Source organism: Brienomyrus brachyistius, chromosome 5, assembly GCF_023856365.1.
Source record: "Brienomyrus brachyistius isolate T26 chromosome 5, BBRACH_0.4, whole genome shotgun sequence".
In the NCBI taxonomy this organism is placed as follows: domain Eukaryota; kingdom Metazoa; phylum Chordata; class Actinopteri; order Osteoglossiformes; family Mormyridae; genus Brienomyrus; species Brienomyrus brachyistius.
This window is the reverse complement of record NC_064537.1, coordinates 36,869,104-36,888,009: the sequence shown is the minus strand read 5'-3', so window position 1 is coordinate 36,888,009 and position 18,906 is coordinate 36,869,104. Positions and strand designations below refer to the sequence as shown.

The 18,906-nt window shown below is 38.8% G+C and overlaps 1 protein-coding gene across 3 annotated transcripts; it reads left to right on the top strand.

Annotated features, from left to right (window-relative positions):
• Positions 1 to 1,087: 1,087 nt before the first annotated feature.
• On the top strand, positions 1,088 to 17,703 carry LOC125741922 (neurexophilin-1-like). 3 transcript variants are annotated; one of them, XM_049013452.1, is made up of 2 exons: positions 1,088 to 1,447; positions 16,201 to 17,703. In XM_049013452.1, the coding sequence occupies exons 1-2, from the start codon at positions 1,394 to 1,396 to the stop codon at positions 16,948 to 16,950; spliced, it is 804 nt and encodes a 267-aa protein (XP_048869409.1). In that variant the 5' UTR covers positions 1,088 to 1,393; the 3' UTR covers positions 16,951 to 17,703. The 3 variants fall into 3 exon arrangements, with proteins under 3 accessions (XP_048869409.1, XP_048869411.1, XP_048869410.1); XM_049013454.1 differs by lacking the exon at positions 1,088 to 1,447 and adding an exon at positions 3,598 to 3,638; XM_049013453.1 differs by lacking the exon at positions 1,088 to 1,447 and adding an exon at positions 6,194 to 6,320.
• The last annotated feature ends 1,203 nt before the right edge of the window (positions 17,704 to 18,906 follow it).

Sequence of the window (18,906 nt, the reverse complement as noted above, 5' to 3'; positions counted from 1 at the left end):
GAATGATTTCCAATGTAGTACCATTTGTTTGCGCGCAAACAGTGAGAATTTCAAATGATTGGCACAACTTTTGCACATGGCGTGATTTCAGTGATTAATGTTTGTGATGGCACAGGACACTACGCACAGTGAACACTTGCAGCAAGTTATACTTACATAGCTAATGTTTCATCATTTTACGTAAAAGCCCCTATAGGTAGTTCTTTTTTCTTTCCCCAGGTTTATTTTAGCATATTTCTTTAATTCTTGCACTTTTTTGTTATTGTCCTTTTTCATAATTTATTTTGAAAACCTATTTTTTGAGTAAACCAATTTTGGCATATATATTGTCTAGTTAATTGATCGAGTTGCAGTTGTAGTGCTAAATGAATGTTTTTTTTTCTGTATTCAGTGAAATGTTATTGTTAAAACTAAACATACGCACTTGACTTTAGGGGTCAGTTTGCTAACTTTGTAGCTCGCTGCCTATAGCCTAGTTACGTGTTTTCCGTGTTAACTTGCTTGTAATGCGGCGCTGATACCTGCAGAAGGGGCCAGTACTTCGGTGATGGATTCCAGATCGGCACAGCAACTTCCCACTTAAAATACGTACTTCATAGTGAACTGTCGTTTTAACTTTGTTTTTTGAACACTAAACATTTTCTCAACAAAAATTCATTTAAAATTCAATTGAAATAATATGCACAAATCCATTTTCATCACATTTTAGTTCGTAACTTTATTGAGCACAGTATTACTTGCATTTTATTTAATAGCCTACTTAATGTGTTGCATTTACTTGCCTATAGGTATGTATGACAAATGGTCGACGTTATATGCCACTTCTACACAGGCACAATTGAACAGTCATTGCTGAACTTGCGATTTGTTTTTTCACTCCGAGTATTTGTGATGATGCATATACACAGGTATAGCGGAGGATGAACTGAGTGCGGGGATAAGGAGGAGAGGGAGACAAGAGGAGGAAGGGTGAGGGAGTGTATTGGGGGCTGGGGGTGGGGATCTACGCAAATCTGCTTCTAGATGCTTTTGCTATAGTCTTCATGAGCTGAAAAAAAACTACTCAGCCGGCTGCGTGCAGGTTTGTCCGACGTGGAGTTGAAGTAAAAGCATTTGGAAAAGGATTGACACACTTATCAGGGAAATTTGAATCCGGAGGCAGAAGTGGATAATTTTTGTTTATGGGTGAATTTCCCGTATTCATACGAACATGACGTCTCTCAGGTGATTTTGCAGGTTTCTAAGCCCGCCGCCGTGCCTGCGTTGGACATGGGACCGTTATGTGGGATTGGGGTAGACTCTAGAGGAGGAATTCAGTCTTCCTGAACGACAGATTGTATTTGCTGACATCGAAAGCGGAGGCACGGACTCTGTGAAGCTGGCAGCTGAGAAAATGCCTTCTAGCCGAGGTTTCCTCTTGCTGCTGTTGAATGGGGCAACTTGCTTGGTAAGCGCGACCCGGCGAGGGTTATAAAGTTCCTGTGGAAAACAAAATAATTATGTGACCAAGTCGTAAAGTAATTTAAAGAAACGTAATTGTTTAAGAGACACAGCACGTTGCATAGCGCTTTATTTGTTGCACAGTTGCTGTATTTAAATTGCCTATATAACTCACTGTCTCATTACACACCGGTTCAGGTAGAGCTTGCAGTACCTTTCTACAGTACTTTACCTCCCTCCGCACAGAAGGCAAAATGAGACCCGTCACTTCGAAAAGTGTGTTATTAAAATTCAGGTATATATGTTCATGTTATTCGTGACTGATTCGCAACACGCCGCTTCTGGTAGTAAATAGTGCAAATATAAGCTACAGCCTAACGCGCGTAGTTTCAAATTCTCCATTCGCTGCGTTAAACAGAATGTGTTTATTGTAGCGTCGCCTGAACGGCTATATTTGTCGTTGCTAAAACACATATTTTCATTGTTTATTTACACTGAAACTAAATTCGTCAGTCATATTAAATAAGTCTTTTTTATTAAATCCAGAGCCAATTTCAATGGCGGCAGAAAATTAATGTACTGAGAATGCGTAGGAGATGTTTCAATTGCCGCGGTTAATTTAGCCTAAATCTCTTTTAACGTGTTTATATAAATACGTTCTAAAAGTCCATTGTTGATCTTCATATGTTTTTTTTGTACCTGAATTTGTGAGTATAAAAATCGTAGACTATACATACAGTGATACACGTCTTCAGTTTCATGCGTACTCCTAACTGAAACAAGATCCATAAGAAAATATTACTTGATACAAAATGTATGCTCCTCTATTCACGGGTGTTGCTTCCAATAAAGTGGTTTTCATACTGAGCATCTTTTTACGAGTTAGGATTAAGATGAACCCAACCTGGATGTACAGTATCTGTCAGTAATTCTTTAAGCAATTAAGTTGTTACAATACGTGTAATAGTTGAACATAAGGGGTAACAATTTAATTAGGCAATGAGAATTTGTTCTTTGTCATTATATGTGCAGTTTTCCATGCACGAACAGAGTTGCTTAATACACCGCCGAATTGAAAGATAGGCCTAATTGATAATTCATTAATCTTAGGAAAGTTATGCATTTGCCCGCGAGCTCCGTGTGGAAACATTTTTTCGCAGAAAATAGTTTATTAATAGCCCACGTGGTTTTTTACATACTTTATATGAATACGTTTACATTCTGCCGAAGGCATGATTAAAATGAAATTAAATGTACACAGTTAAATGTTAAAACGATACTTAGTCAGGTTTCTTTTCATGACTTGCCAGATATTGTAAAAATGAGAAATCAGTGTGCAATGTAGACACAGACATGGGTTACAGTTTCTATATTCATTTTTAAATTTTATATGATATGATTTCCCAGTGGATGCTGGGCTTAAAACTGAATGAAAAGCTAGTTTAGTATTTTGTATATATTTATATTATAATTATATAGTATAATTGTCTAAGAAAATTATCCCTTTGTGAATATCTGAAGATTGGACACCGACTTTGACATCTATAGATGTAAGTAAAGTGAAAATGTTAAACCATTTGGAAATCCATGTTGGCTTTTATGTGAGTTAGACATGAGCTGGAAATGTAATGATGGTGTCCATTTAATCACGTGAATAAAGAAAAGCTGGGGCAACCTGCTGCTAAATCAGTTTAACGTTGCTCTATTTTTTAGCACATTATAATTTTTTTAATGTATATAATTTCCAGTTTGACTTTCAATGAAAATATGTTCTTAGTATGCAATGTATCTTATCTGGTCCTAGTAATACATTGTATGTACTGTTTGAAGAGCAGCATTTCTTAAATGTAAGTTGATTATTGGAATATTCACTTGAATCAAATCATTTAATCAAATTTATGAACATTCTTGATTTTCAGTAACAATGCATTACTGAGGAATGTAGCTACAGTTTTATTTGTTTATTTTGGTTCTCTCTTTAGTCCACTAGCTATGGATTATTGTCTGTACATTGAGTAAAATAGATTGCATCTTAACAGGTTCTGCCATTAAGCAGCACTTTGGCTGTTGCTTGTCCTGCCAAAATATTTCGCAGTATATCAGAGTTGGGACCTTGTGCATCTGGAATCCCCATATACTCTGGATCATTAACTCTAGCCTTCAGACTGATGATGAGTACATCACGCCTGTTTTTTCAGGTACATACAATGTACCATTTACTGTCATAAGCCATTAACATTGTTACTTTTCATCAAGATTACTTAAATTGCGTAGGATTTTAAGGTTGTCATTAAACCCTTCACATGTAATTAAAAAGCTATTTAGTACTTACTGGTACTTTTGCTGTATTAAAAGTGCTGCTTATATAACACATTTAATAGCATGTTGCATGTTCTCAGCATTTTTATGCGAGTTTCCTGCTGGTAGTCTGGCTTCCTTCTGCATCTCAAAGTAAGACAAAATTGCATAGGGGCGTCTCTAAGATTTCCTGACTGTGTGTGCATCCTGGAATGAACTAGCATCTGATTCAGTGTGTATCCAGTCTTGAGGCTGTCCCACACTGGATAGAATGATGAATGAATTTATAAAACCTTCCAAAATTATGTTTGAAATGCATGAGTATTTTTGTGGTTCATGACCTTGTCCTTCGAGATTAATCTGCATCTGTCATGATTAACACATAGCTACATAATTAAATGACTTTAACTAGTGATTAAAAATCTAGAATTTCAATAAATTACTGTAAAAATAACAATCCTGCAATGAGTACAGAGAATTTCAGGTAGGATGTTACTGGTTTATAGAGGAACATACTATGCAAACGTATAATACATACATGCACACACACATTATGGGCAATTTTAAGATATGTTACCTTAACTGCACATCTTTGAACTGGAAGAAGAAAACAGAGGACCGGGACATAAGGAGAATATCTCCACACACACACACACACACAAACGTTTGTAATTATATCATTATGAGGATTCTCCATTCATTTCTATGAAGAAAACTCCAATCCCAACATGACAACCTTAAACCGTACCCAACCCCAACCTTAACCATAAGTACAGTAATCAAATAAAACATGAGACCTTTGGCATTCACAGTTTTTTTGATTGCATTCACTGATCTTTCTAGTGACATGCAAAATGGCAACCGCAAAAAACAGGTTTTTATTACTTTGTGGGGGACATTTGGTCCCCATAATGTAATCAAAACATAATCTCTCTCTTTCTCTCTCTCACACACACACAGCAGAGATGAGATTCAAAGCCCCAACCCAGGAGGTGTGAGACAAGTGCACTGAGTCACTGTGCCACCCCACATCTTTTTTCTGCATACTTCTATTATAATGTACCAACTCTCTAATGCATGTTTGACACCTACTATTCTTGTGCTCAAAGCTGTGTTTAATGGTATTAGGCTGTTGTACCACTTTTTGGGCTAAATTCAAGATGAATTAATACACAAGTGAATTACGATAGACATATTACTAATTTCTATGCCTCATCTTATCCCTGAAAGAAAAGATTTATGACAGTGAGAGTCACAATTAAATACTGTGAAATAGTGAACCCAATATTTGTTTTATAAGGGCTGCTACCTGTATCCTGAGTCTTTGGGCTCCCAAGCTCATTTGCCTGCTGAATATTTGGGTCCACGAAACAGCATCGTGTATGATATTTCCTAGTTAAACTATTACACCTGCTTCCACCATATGCAGTCCAAAAGTTCTTTCCTTCCCAGAACAACTGGGCCACCTACTTAACAATGCAAATGATCAGACAAAGGCGAAAGTCTGTGTTGCATATCACAGCCAGGCAGTAGTGACATGCCTACATCCTGGATCCAAACTGATGCACCTGAAGACAGGCTCATTAAGTCAAACCAACTTGAGGGCAAACAGAGGCTTTTAAATAGCAATGTTCAGATTGTGTAGAGTAGACAATGGAACGTATGTTAATCGCGGGTGCTGCTGTGACAGACTACAAGTGTTTGGGTTTTTATGTATGACACTTACATGTGTTCCTGTCATTTACTGTCCACCTTTTTGGGACTAAAATACTATTTTGTTTAGAGTTTGATTTATAATTACTGGCATGTTTGTACTTTCTGTTAAAGGTTCTGAGTAAATTCAGAAATTTAACATTCCAGGGAAATTGACGAGGGAAATTGAACATCACAGAATACATAAATTGACAGCAGAACATTTAACAACAAAAATGGTACGAAAACAAAGACAGAGTAATCCTGGGCTTCCTCCAGTCTGTCACAGAGTGGTATCTGCTCTGTTCTCCATTAGAGGGGGCACGTCGACCTCAGCACTAAGGCACGTCGACTCAGCTAAGAACAGGCAGTTCACAGAGCAGCAGAGGGACACAGACAGCCTCAGTTGACTTGCCCACTCATCCTGCTGCCTGTTTTCCATGGAGTTTCAAGGTGACAGTAACAACTGTGGACCTCTGTCTCCTTAGACTATGTGCTGTCAGTGCAGTGTTTCCCCTTAGCTTTACAGTTTTTTTTTTTTTTTTTTTTGGGGGGGGGGGGGGGGTGCGCAGACGGACACCCATGGGATTCATGGTGTCTATGTGTTTCTTTTAATTACAGCAGTCAAGAAAACAGATATTTTTATCTGCTTTTCAGGTGGTTGACGAGACATATTTTCCACTTCACACTCTCTGTCCGCTGGTGGGAGTGTGCTCACCTGTGTGTGTGCACATGTGTCTGTGCGCGCGCATCGGGCGGAACTCCACCATCGTGCCCATTGCTTCCGGGATAGGCTCCGGACCTCCCGCGACCCAGTGGGATGAGCGGTTTGGAAAATGGATGGATGGATGGATGGACCTTCAAGGGGGGGGCACCCCCCTGATATAATGGTAGGGGAACACTGCAGTAACTCATCAAGGTTTGACCAGAGCACCTTGCATGTGCAGTGTCTTAGGCATGGTGCTGTTTCACTGTCTCCTATTGCAAATCAAGTCATGAGTACTTGAAAACCCTGCTCCATATTAATGAGAAATGATAATTTGTTCATTATGTAAGTGAAGTCTGTAATAACAACAGTAAGCAGGAGAGGGGATTCATTCGTCTTTCCTCAAGCTAGGTTCAATCTATGTGTAAGGTCAAATGAGCAAAGGTTGAATGTCAATAAAAAAGTCTGCACTTCTAATGTGAAGACCTTGGACAGTAGCTGCTACTGTATTGATAACCTTTCAGCACCAGGTCAATACAAAATAACAGAACTACTTCATAGGAATGTGTCATGATCCCTCAAATAACTATCGATTAAAGTCCATCCATCCATCCATTTTCCAAACCACTTATCCTACTGGGTCGCGGAGCGTCCGGAGCCTATCCCGGAAGCAATGGGCATGAGGCAGGGAACAACCCAGGATGGGGGGCCAGCCCATCGCAGGGCACACTCACACACCATTCACTCACACAGGTACACCTATGGGCAATTTAGTAACTCCAATTAGCCTCGCCATGTTTTTGGACCGTGGGGGGAAACTGGAGTACCCGGAGGAAACCCCACGACGACATGGGGAGAACATGCAAACTCCACACACATGTAACCCAGAGACTCGAACCTGGGTCCCAGAGGTGTGTGGCAACAGTGCTAACCACTGCACCACCATGCCGCCCCTTCAATTGAAGTCAAATATTAATTCCTTAAAATTGGGTGAATGACAGTGTCATCACTATGCCTGTATTGTCCTCTTATCTCATGAGCAGATATTGCTCCGCCCCCGTCAGTAATGTCTGTCGTTCATTTATGATTTGTCCAGTTTTCAGCAGCAAATCTGAAATCCAGATGACTTACACATACCAGGGTGGAGAGAGGGAGGTCAGGCGAATACCTCATTCATTTACTTCCCCCGTGTCTCATTACCGATCATATAAAATTGGCTTCTGTTGCTGTGGAGCATGGAGGAAGCCCCTGAAACCTGGGCTACACCCCATTGTAACTTGTTCCAAGGTGCTTCTTTTCTGCTATCTATATCTCAATCTCTATTCACTGTTGTATCGCATCTGCACTTCCCATCCCTTCCTTTCATCCTCACGTCGCATGTTTCTACTTGCTCTCCCTCCAGTGCAAGTTGACTGTAAAGTGGTGCAAAAAAGCATCGGTCACAGAGGTAACCTAGTTCAAATGATGTATCTGTGGCTATATAAGCTATTTGCCGTCTAATCTCATCGCTTACTGTCCAGATATCATGACATGAAAATAACGATAAATTGAGTGGGTCAATTTAGAAATATTAACAATACAAAACAAATATGCTAACAACCCTATTTCTGAGCTTACCTTATTTTAAAGAAGTGTCCATCCATCTGTTTTCAAAAAAACTTATTCTGTGCAAGTTTGTGATCAGATGCTTGTGATGAGCCTGGATCTAGACCCAAGAACTATATATGTACAAGCTGGACAAACTCAGCAGCAAACTCAGCCATGACTCAGTCCAGTTTCTTCATGAATTAATCAAATTAACGCATGCAGTATTCTGATACCCAAATGGAAAAATAGTATGAACAAAAATTTTTAATAGAGATCTGTAGTATTTTTTTCCTAATTTTAAACACGACGATACCTTCGGATGTGACGCACAGAATTAAAATCAAAGCTAAAATCTAATTATTCAGTTAGTGTCTCACAGCGAAGTTGATGGGGGGAGAATGGCATAGAAACATCGGTATTTGTTAGTTTATAAAAACTGCAAAACGACTCTGGGGATGTAAATATTTTACTTTGAAATATTTGTTTTATTTTATTGAAGGCTAATACTTAAATATAATGAGGATCTTTCTGGTTATTAAGTGCACTTTCAGTAGTTATCAGGCTTCTGTTTTTAGAGCCATTTGTCAAATAGGTTGTAGATTTAGACAGTTTTTTTATTCTTAAGCATTCACCTTCTGTTTTGAGAACAATGTCATAAACAGAGGGGGGAAAAGCTTGTTGTTGAGCAGTGCAGAGTGAAATACTTTTAAAGGGGCAGTTCACTCCAAAACTGAAAAAAATTCAGTTTGTTTTAGTTTTTAGTGAGGCTTTAGTGATATTTATCCGTCTAGGTTGATCTGCTGGTAGATGCCTGATTTTGGAAATATCAGCCGTAGGAATGTCGGGCTTCTCTCGAATATAATGAGTGAATGGCATTATAAAGGGCTGCAAAGGGCCAAAAAAATTCATCTGAAAAAATCAACAGCAGAAACCATGACCCAGTTATTCAAGATAATCCACAGGCTTTGTAGTCAGCAGTAGGAACTATTTTCTTCTACCGACCTCCACACCTTTCATATCATTGGACAGAAGTTGTAGCTGCTTTATTTGACCCATGCATGCAATACTAATAGGCATTGTTCATTTTTGTCTTTAAGACCTCTGTTTGGAATAAACAGTGAATATCCATCCATCCATTTTCTAAACCGCTTATCCTACTGGGTCGCGGGGGGGTCAGGAGCCTATCCCAGAAGCAATGGGCATGAGGCAGGGAACAACCCAGGATGGGGGGCCAGCTCATCGCAGTAAACAGTGAATATACAGATTATAAATTTCAAGACACTGCTTCTGTGCTTGTTGTTCTTGTGTATGATGACACCGAATTTAGCCAGCTTTGATTAACAGCATAACAACAGATGCCCTTATAGTCTCTGGTCCTGATAGATTTTGGCATGGAGCAACATTGGACCTATCAAAACAACTTTGAAGCAAAACATCCTATTACTTCTTACATTATTTTATGCAACTCTACACTGAATTGCTTCTAGGCTTGGTTTGTAAATTTTAGTAACATCTGAAATATACAATAGATTTCAAAATCTATTGAATGAACACCCTGATAGACCAGCTGTACTGCAAGTCATATAGAACATTTCAGGCTCTAAAACTCAGTGGTGAACAAGGACCCTTGGGTATTGTTCCTGGGCCTTGCAGAAGGTATTGCAGGGGTTTTCCTTTATAACAGTTCTCTAGTACAAAATTGTGCACAAAATGTTCCTTCTTTTATGACCAATAGGAGAACACATCTTTTGTGTTTCCTGTTGCCTTCCTGTGAGTCTCCCAAGTATCTCTTACATTATAAATTAAACATACTGTATTATCACCATCTTTACTCAGAATATTTTCAGAATTTAGGAATGCTTAACGAAAAGGCCATGATGTTTGATCTATTCTGGCCTTATCTGAACCAACCGATTGCATCGCATAAGCCAGTATAAATAATTTCTTAAAATTCAATCAGCTTGTTTCTTGTGAAATCGCCTTTTTCTCCTTGCTATCCTGTGGAATGAATCATTAAAGGGTACCAATTCTCCAGCTTTAATCACCCAATAAAATGAAAATTCACCACTACGAGCAAATTGAGTCTGGCTGCAAGAAAAAGCAATAAAGACATGGACATTTCCAGATTAAAGATCTTTTCATAATTTATTCTGCATGAAGGATGCTTATTTATGTGTCTATAATAAGTGAAATAAATCATATGGACAAATGATCTGTAATTCCATTCACCACATGATGAATATAACTATCTGTTGTGATTAACAGCGTAGTTAACTATACAGTCCCAATCACCTTGCTGACTTAACTGAAAACTGAAAATGGTTGTCTGTTGTCTTGATTTTAAATAAAGTTTTCCACATATTGTGAGTGATATGCAAGTATCCCCCCCTCCCATTGTGCAGGTGTCCTTCAGGTGCAGGAGCACCGCAAAGGGGGGATATTAGCATAGTTCTAAGGGACCCTAAAAAAATCCATCCATCCATTTTCTGTAACTGCTTGTCCTATTCAGAGTCACAGAGGGTCAAAAACCTATATGGGTGCAAGGCAGGGAACAACCAAAGGTGGGGTGCCAACTCATCACAGGGCACACAGCATTCACTCGCATGTCTTTGGACTGTGGGAGGAACTCAGAGTCCCTTGAGAAAACCCCACAATGGCACAGGGCAAACATGCAAACTCCAGACACAGAAGCTTGGTCCCAGTGCTAACCACTGCGCCACTGTGCTGCGTCGCCCTAAAAAAATTGGAACATAATTGGTCTGAGTTGGGGGCCCAGTGTGATATACTTTCATGGAATACAAAATCTCTAGGTTCTAGAGCATGGAATAATGAACGAAAAAAACAAATCCCAAATTGAAGAATTAGCAATCCAAACACTGGCAGAACGTCACTGGCTTCGTAAATATGACACAGAGAAAGTCAGGAAATACAAAACACAAGACATAGAGCAAATTGAGGCAGAAGTCATATATAGGAACAGGACAGCCATGAAACTCCTGCTCAGTATGTCAAAACATGTGAAGAGAAATTAATATACATCAGCAGTAAAACATTCATTAGTCACAGGTTTGCTAGAGGCATGTCCAGATAGGGCTGAATGGAAGCGTGTCAGGTTGCAGGTGTGACAGTGTGTGATTGAGTGTGCTTACGGGCCCTGCAATGCACTTGTGTGCTGTTCATGGTGTAGCCCTGTCTATGTCCTGTGCTGTCTGAGATACATGACCCTGAATGGGATATGTGGTCAGAAGATGGATGGATGACATTACAAAAATAATATAATTTTTATTTCCGAAATTAATTCTACTCAGGAGTAATTTTTTAATCATGGAGTACATCAATGCAGTCTTTGAAGTCTAATATTGGAGAAACATGAAAATATTTGTTCATACACTTTTGTGAACGGTAAATCCATTTATACAGTTGGATACTTCATTGTGCCTTGCTCATGAGTACAATCCAAATTTCTCTTTTTGGGAAAGTAATTGGCAACATTTCATTGTAAAATTTCTTTAACACTGCATTTTTATCATATAACTATTGTTGCATGAAGATGTTTGATAAACAATGGATGAAACATAAAGATGAAAATATAAATAGTGTTTGACAATACATTCATCATGCTTCATCAAACATATGTTTAATAAAACGAAAAACCTAGAATGTATTTTAAATATAATTTTCACATAGGGTACACCTATAATTTATCTATTTATTCTTCATATGTTGATTGTGATTGATTGTGTTGTTACTTTGTAGTTGATTTAATTTAATCTCTAAAATTTGGAATCTGCCAAATATCATAAAATAATAGAGTGTACTAAATATTGGCAAAGTCCGTAGTGGTGGAGTATGACCATAAAGACATGTAAGCAATGGAAGGTGACAGGATAGCGAGGACAGATTTATTAAAACACCAAGGCATGAACCACTGGCAGAGAAGTGAGTTTGATAAGGGGGGGGGGGGGTGGCTGTTTATTGAGGGAATTACTGAATCCAAATTAAAATTTGGGGGTACACATTCCCATAATTCCCAGCACCCTCACCCCTACCACTAATTTCCTATGCTCCTGGCATGAACAAAGGAACAGGGAACAAGGCTGGGTTTGGTGAGACTGGAGTCGAGGTTGTCGGCTGTCATCTACCCTGATCCTGGGTGCATCAGAGGGTTGAGATCCTTGAGTGTCAGTTCGGTGACCTGCTCCTCCCTCATCGGCCTGCTTTCCGTCTTTGCTGGTCTTCTCCCATGTGGTGGTCCCTGCCTTTGTTAGGGTCTGCCACCCGTGGGCAGTTACCAATGGAGCACAGGGCCTACTGTCCATAACTGTGGTGCTGAATTCTGGCAGGTAGCTGCTGTCCCCAGAGCTGCCGATCCTGGACGGGCAGATGGCTGGCGCACTGACCAAGTGGGAGTCCCAGGGGCTCCACTGTGACGTTAGATAACACAACTTGTATTTTCCACCTTTGCTTGCAATGCAATGTATGTCTACCATACAATACCAAACACATCCATACAAGTCACAACCTTAGGAGAATTCAGTGATACCAGCTGATATTCTATATGTACAGATATGCCCAGCTGATTCAAAGAACAATAAACAAGTGAATAATACTTTCAGCTATTTGGAATATAGATAAATAGCTACATAAATGAGCAAAAAAAAACATTGTTATGCAGGTAATGTATTTTACTGTTAGAATGCTCTATACAGGTTTGGGAAAATCGATGGATGGATATGCAGTTAGAGCCCATGACCCCTGTATGGGTAGGTGATTGACCTACTGACCTAAAATATATGTGGACTTTAGACAATTTATAGTGTCCTTACATTCATCTGCCACAGACAGAAGACAAGTGTATCAATTATATAGTAAATCCAACCCAAATCCCTTAGAGACTAATTATGAGATATCTGTGCAAAACAATCTATTTTCTGGATATTTAAAATATTAAAGGAATACATACTGAATATTGTATTTGTGTGTATACTATTTTGAGAGGTATGCCATTAAAATAATTATAAATTATATGTATCCCATTTAAAAATAAAAGCTTTTCACACTGTAATTTTACTTATTTCAAGCAAAAAAGGGATACCATAACTTTATATTTATATTTTGATTTTATTGAGAAATCTTTTATTGTTAGAAACTACAGTTTGTTCTTTTTCGAAAAGGCTTGAGATGAAAAGTAATTACTTCGTCCATAGATGTCTGATTAAAAAAAAGATATATTTGTTTACACACACAGACACACACACATACAAACTGTCGTTTGGAGAATGATACAAGTATTGGTTTTAGAATAGCAGTCTGTAGAATAGATTAGTAAGATTGCACCTAAATCAACCATTTATCAGATCATCAAGAACTTCAAGGAGAGAGGTTCAGTTGTTCTGAAGACAGCTTCAGGGCACCCAAGAAAGTCCAGCAGGCACCAGGACTGTCTCCTAAGGTTGATCCTGTTGTGGGATGGGGGCACCACCAGTGCAGAGCTTGGTCAGGAAGGGCAGCAGGCAGGTGTGAATGTATCTGCATGCACAGTGAGGCGAAAATGTTTGGAGGATGGCCTGGTGTCAAGAAGGGCAGCAAAGAAGCCATTTATCTACAAGAAAAACATCAGGGACAGACTGATATTCTGCAAAAGCTGCAGGGAATGGACTGCTGAGGACTGGAGTAAAATGATTTACTCTGATGAATCCCCTTTTTTGTGGATTGTTTGGGGAATCTGGAAAAATATTGTGTGGAGAGGAAAAGGTGAGCACTACCATCAGGCCTGTGTCATGCCATCAGGCCTGTGTAAAGAGTAAAGCATCCTGAGATCATTCATGTATGGGGTTGCTTCTCAGCCAAGGCAGTGGGCTCACTCACAATTTTGCCTAAGAACACAGGTATGAATAAAGAATGGTACCAAAACATCCTCCAAGAGCAACTTCTCCCAACCATCTATGAAGAGTTTGGTAACAAACAATCCCTTTTCCAGCATGATGGAGCACCGTACCATAAGGCAAAAGTGATAACTAAGTGGCTCAGGGAACAAAACATCAACATTTTTGGCCCATGGCCAGGAAACTCCCCAGACATTAATCCCATTGAGAACTTGTGGTCACTCCTCAAGAGGCGAGTGGACAAATAACAACCCACAAGGTCTGACAAGCATTGATTATGCAAGATTCAGCTGCCATCAGTCAGGTTCCCGCCCAGAAGTTGATTGACAGCATGCCAGGGCGAATTGCAGAGGTTTTGAAAAAGTAGGGCTAATATTGCAAATATTAACTCTTTGCATAAACTTAATGTAATTGTCAGTAAAAGTCTTTGACATTTATGAAATATTTGTAACTCCACTTCAGTATTTTATAGAAACATCTGACAAAAAGATCTACAAAGACTGAAGCAGCAAACTTTGTGAAAACCAATACTTGTGTCATACTCAAAACTTTTGACCATGACTGTAGATTTATATATCATGCGGTTTTTGAATTCCACAGTCCCAAAGACGTTAGAGATTGTACAATTATCAGATTGTACAGATTTGTCAGCCATGCTGCCCTCCTGCATCTCTGATGCTATGGTCTGGTCCTCATACAACATGACATTTATGCATATGATAGTTGACATATGTCAATTCCTATGAAAAAAATAAAATAGCCAAACATTAACATAACCATATATTATTTACAAAGTCTAACACTTAATTAAAACCAGGATAGATACATGGATGGAAGGATGTGGTGCAGAAGACTTGCCTTTGTAGAAAATTAGAATTAGTGGCTTGGTGTTGTTGCGTTCCCAGGTTCACCTTGGGTACTTAATGCCATGCATTTTGGGATTGAAGTAAGGCAGTTAAAAGGCTGGTCAGGTAGGGCAGAGCTGCTGTTTATATTCTTATTAATGCAAATGAAGGCACAGGAGCTACCACACAGTAACACCAACTGAGACTTTTTTAGCTGTGCCCTGTGATGGCTTTTAGAAATTGAATTGAGCTACAGTAGCAGACAGGTGCAACATCTGATGCTCCAGGCAGTCAAGGTCAAGCACTAGTTGAGCTTTATGCTTATGGTTGAGGAAAGACTTTGAGATGCAGTTTGGGCAGTAGATACCAGCAGGAAATTCAATGGGGCATGAAGATTTTATCACAATCTTAACTGTGGCAAAATTTTGCTGATATATGTGCTGGCATCACATTTTATTCAATAATAAGAAATAAAGGAGAGAAAAAATGGGCCATTTTTACGCAAGACAAATTTGAGATTTTAAAATATAGCTGCCTTTCAGGAAGAAGGTTTTTGTAGATAATACCACGCTCATGTTGGAATTAATTCCATTAAGTTAGACACCTTGTGACTCTTTTATGGATTCAGGTGGAACAAATCTTTTGATAGCCCTTATTCCTGGAAATCCAATCCACTCAAAATGTTCTGCTTTGCACTTGAGGGATTTTTTCATGCACCTGCAGAGGGTGTCTGTAATCTTTCATTGCTGCTTGTTAAAGAAAATCTAAATGTTTGCACTTATCATTGTGCTCATAAATTTCCACTGTGTCAAGGTGGGAAAATTGAAGAGTATGAGGGAGTGAGTCTCTTTGGAGTGTGTGCATTTTCACATTTTCAGTAGTGGTTAAGGAACATGATCATAAAGTGTTTTCAGTGTGCCCGGTATCGTTTAATTGTGTCCCGTGGTGCATGTATTGACATATTAAGTAAAGTCAAGTTGTACATTATGCAACTTTGGACCAGGGCTATGCAATAGGTCTAACTGTACATTACCTCAGTTAAGAAATGTGAATGTAAACAGCTTACAGTGAAATGACAGTGAGTGTAATACACAGCGTAAGGCAATTCCTCAATTGTTACGTGAAACCAATGCATAAAGTGACTGATAAACTGATATCAATTTATATGGTTCAGTGAAATTCCAGTCAGGAAAGCTGAGGTAAAAGTGTGCAGATACACTCCTACAATGGAGATAGGGAAATGATTTCTCCATACCTTAGGAGTGAGGATGATCATTTTGGGGTTCATTATTCATGTATTTAGAGATTGGTCAACATTACTTCCTTTTTTGTCTTTCCTGAAACCATCAACTCTTTCAAGGGTAAAAAGTAAAAGGAGTATTAAAAATAAGCCTGTGGGCTGAGAGTTTGGAAGTCTGCCAGACTTTGTACTCTGTTGAGCTCAGTTCATTTTAATTATATCCTGAATAGCCGTGGGTGCTGTGAAGGTTAATGAAAAAATACAAGCTGCAAAATGATATAAGTTTGCAAATTTTCACTGTGAAGTTTCAAGTCTAGAACAACAGGAACAAACACAACATCTCATTAGTTTCGGTACTTTCTCATGAATTCACACATTGCACTGCAAACTGAGTCGCAAAGATGAAAAAGGCTTAATAATACAATTTTTATGCACGATAATATAGTAAAAGAATTATGAGCCAAGATTACATTTTTTCATCTTGTTTTTGTTTTTTTTTCCACACAGCTGACTCTTGGACAAGAAGACTCTCTGAGACACAAAAGCTCCCCCAGGGATCAGACAAAGCCTATGGGTGTCGTTGGAGAGCAGAGTCTCTCACCACTGGGCCGTTGGATGCTACATACCAAGAGTCAGGCAGCTAACAGCACAGACCTCGAGCTGCCGTACCATTCTCCAGTGCCGTTCTCCAAGCAGGAGTTCTGGGAGATGCTGGGCAGTGACCTGCAGCCCGATTCACTGTCCTCACGGGTTAAGCGCCGGCCGATTGTCAAGACAGGAAAGTTCAAGAAGATGTTTGGGTGGGGTGACTTCTACTCCAATATCAAGACAGTCAGGCTGAACCTGCTGATCACTGGCAAGATTGTGGACCACGGCAATGGCACCTTCAGTGTGTACTTCCGCCACAACTCAACAGGCCAGGGCAACATCTCTGTCAGCCTGGTTCCACCAGTTAAGGCCGTAGAATTTGACCTTGAGCGCCAAAGTGTGGTCTACCCAAAGGACTCCAAGATCTTTAACTGCCGGATTGACTATGAGAAGGTGGACCGGAACAAAAAAACATCCCTCTGCAACTACGACCCCTCCAAAACCTGCTACCAGGAACAGACACAGAGCCATGTCTCTTGGATCTGTTCAAAGCCCTTTAAGGTCATCTGCATCTACATATCCTTCTACAGTACGGACTACCGTCTTGTCCAGAAGGTCTGTCCTGACTACAACTACCATAATGAAATGCCATACCTCCCATCAGGGTAAATCTAAAGGGAGTATAAAGGCAGTCAAAGGCGCAAAGTTTCAGAAACTAGATGAAAGAAACTTTAAGGAGGGCTCAGGGAATTGTATTGGAGGGGGGGGCTTTTATTTCACTAACACTGAAATCACAAACTAGAATTTTACTTTAATGATCTACTCATGAAAACCCTTATCCTTCTTAATATATACACATTCATATATGTGTTTGTGTGTGTGTATGTGTGTGTGTCTGTGTTTTTTATTTTCAAAAAGCCTGGGGCTGGTTTTCCCTTTCAACAGTTTGTTCTAAGAATGTTCTCAAAATATTCTCATTCCCCAATGGAGAGTGACTAGGCCCCCATGTAAGTGCATCGAGACTGCATCTTACCCACTGCTGCCCTACATTTCAGCTCTGAGTTGCAATATCATAACACACCTCGGCAGGAAGGGCTGTCCTACTCAAGGACTTGGACGGAGGAAAATTAATGTTGTTATTTTACACATTCCAAAATCAAAATCCACACACAGGCCTTAGAGAAACACTAAATATGTCTGCAGCTGTTCAGTCCATTTAGAATAGAATTTTTCTGCTTCTCCTGGACAATAGGTGCTCCAATTTAGTTTGCAACAAAATCAGAGTTAGAGATAAAAATGTTCAAGGCTGTGCTACACTGCAAACAAATTCTGAGAAATAACAGTGTCCTTAAACATTCAGAAGAAAGTATCCAATTTGAGTTCTAAGTACCTCTGTTCTGTTCTCTCTGTAGCAAGATTATCTGACAGTATATATGGTTTCTTCAAAAAAAAAAATATAATTTGTTATAATTTGAAATTCTTAATATCAAGAAATCTACCTTTGCTTTTAGGATTCTTCATCTAAGAATGGCAAAGTGTTCAATTCCTAGTTAAAACTGTGCTATTTGCATAATTTTACCTTTCTGAAAATGTATAACTGATGCTTAAATTATATATTTTAGTGCTCTGCAGAAGTTTTGATTTTGATTATTTATATATGAAATACTAACACAAGTTGCAATCTAGTCCCTTTATGTTTTTTTTAGTTACCAAGGAATTTTATAATAAATGAAGGACTTTACTCCTGCATGGTAATGTAATGTGTGGCAAAAAAAAATGCGTAATGATTGCAATGTAACCTCTTTATTAGTGGTTCAGTTGGATGAATGCTCGATAGAAGTCTGCCACCTATTGGTTTAAATGTTAAAATGTTACAGAATGGGACACTAGCTGTTCAGTTGCATAAACAATTCACACAGAAACTCATGTTTATTAGGCAGATATCCTGTGTAAAAACAATGACACAAACAACGACAACAGTTATTATTATTATTATTATTATTATTATTATTTTGATACACCAAAACTGATCATGCTCATTGGCCGGTTAGATATGTTTCCACAGGTCATGAAAAATTGTATTTTACTCATTTATACACTGTAGTCCTTTATGAGCACGTTTATGGAAACTTAGAAAAGCAACACGAACTGTGAAATACTTCTTGCCAATTCTGAAGGACAAAAATAAGATGCAGCAGGGTTCCCATGTGGGCACCCAAAAAACATTCGGATGCTGATGGCAGCAAAGGTGGAGAGGCTTAGCGTGAAAACATCTTTGTGCTCAATATTTAATTCTGAGATGAAATGTAAAAATTTGCCATTGATTCGTACCTTGCAATAGGCATTGATCCAGCGAGAAAAGTTACATCTGTCATTTATATAATAAAATTTCACAAAAATGCCACACTGTTGAAACATTACATTTTTGAAAGGTTAACTATCGTTTTATACACCTCACTATAGCGAAATATATGCCAAACATTTTAGGGACCATCATAAATGTTCTTATTTTTAAAGATCAAATATTATAAAAGGGAAAATGTATTTACACACATAAATAAAATGTACTTTTCCTATGTTTAATCAGAGTAATTTAGTCCTTTGCTGTGGAATTAAATTACTACC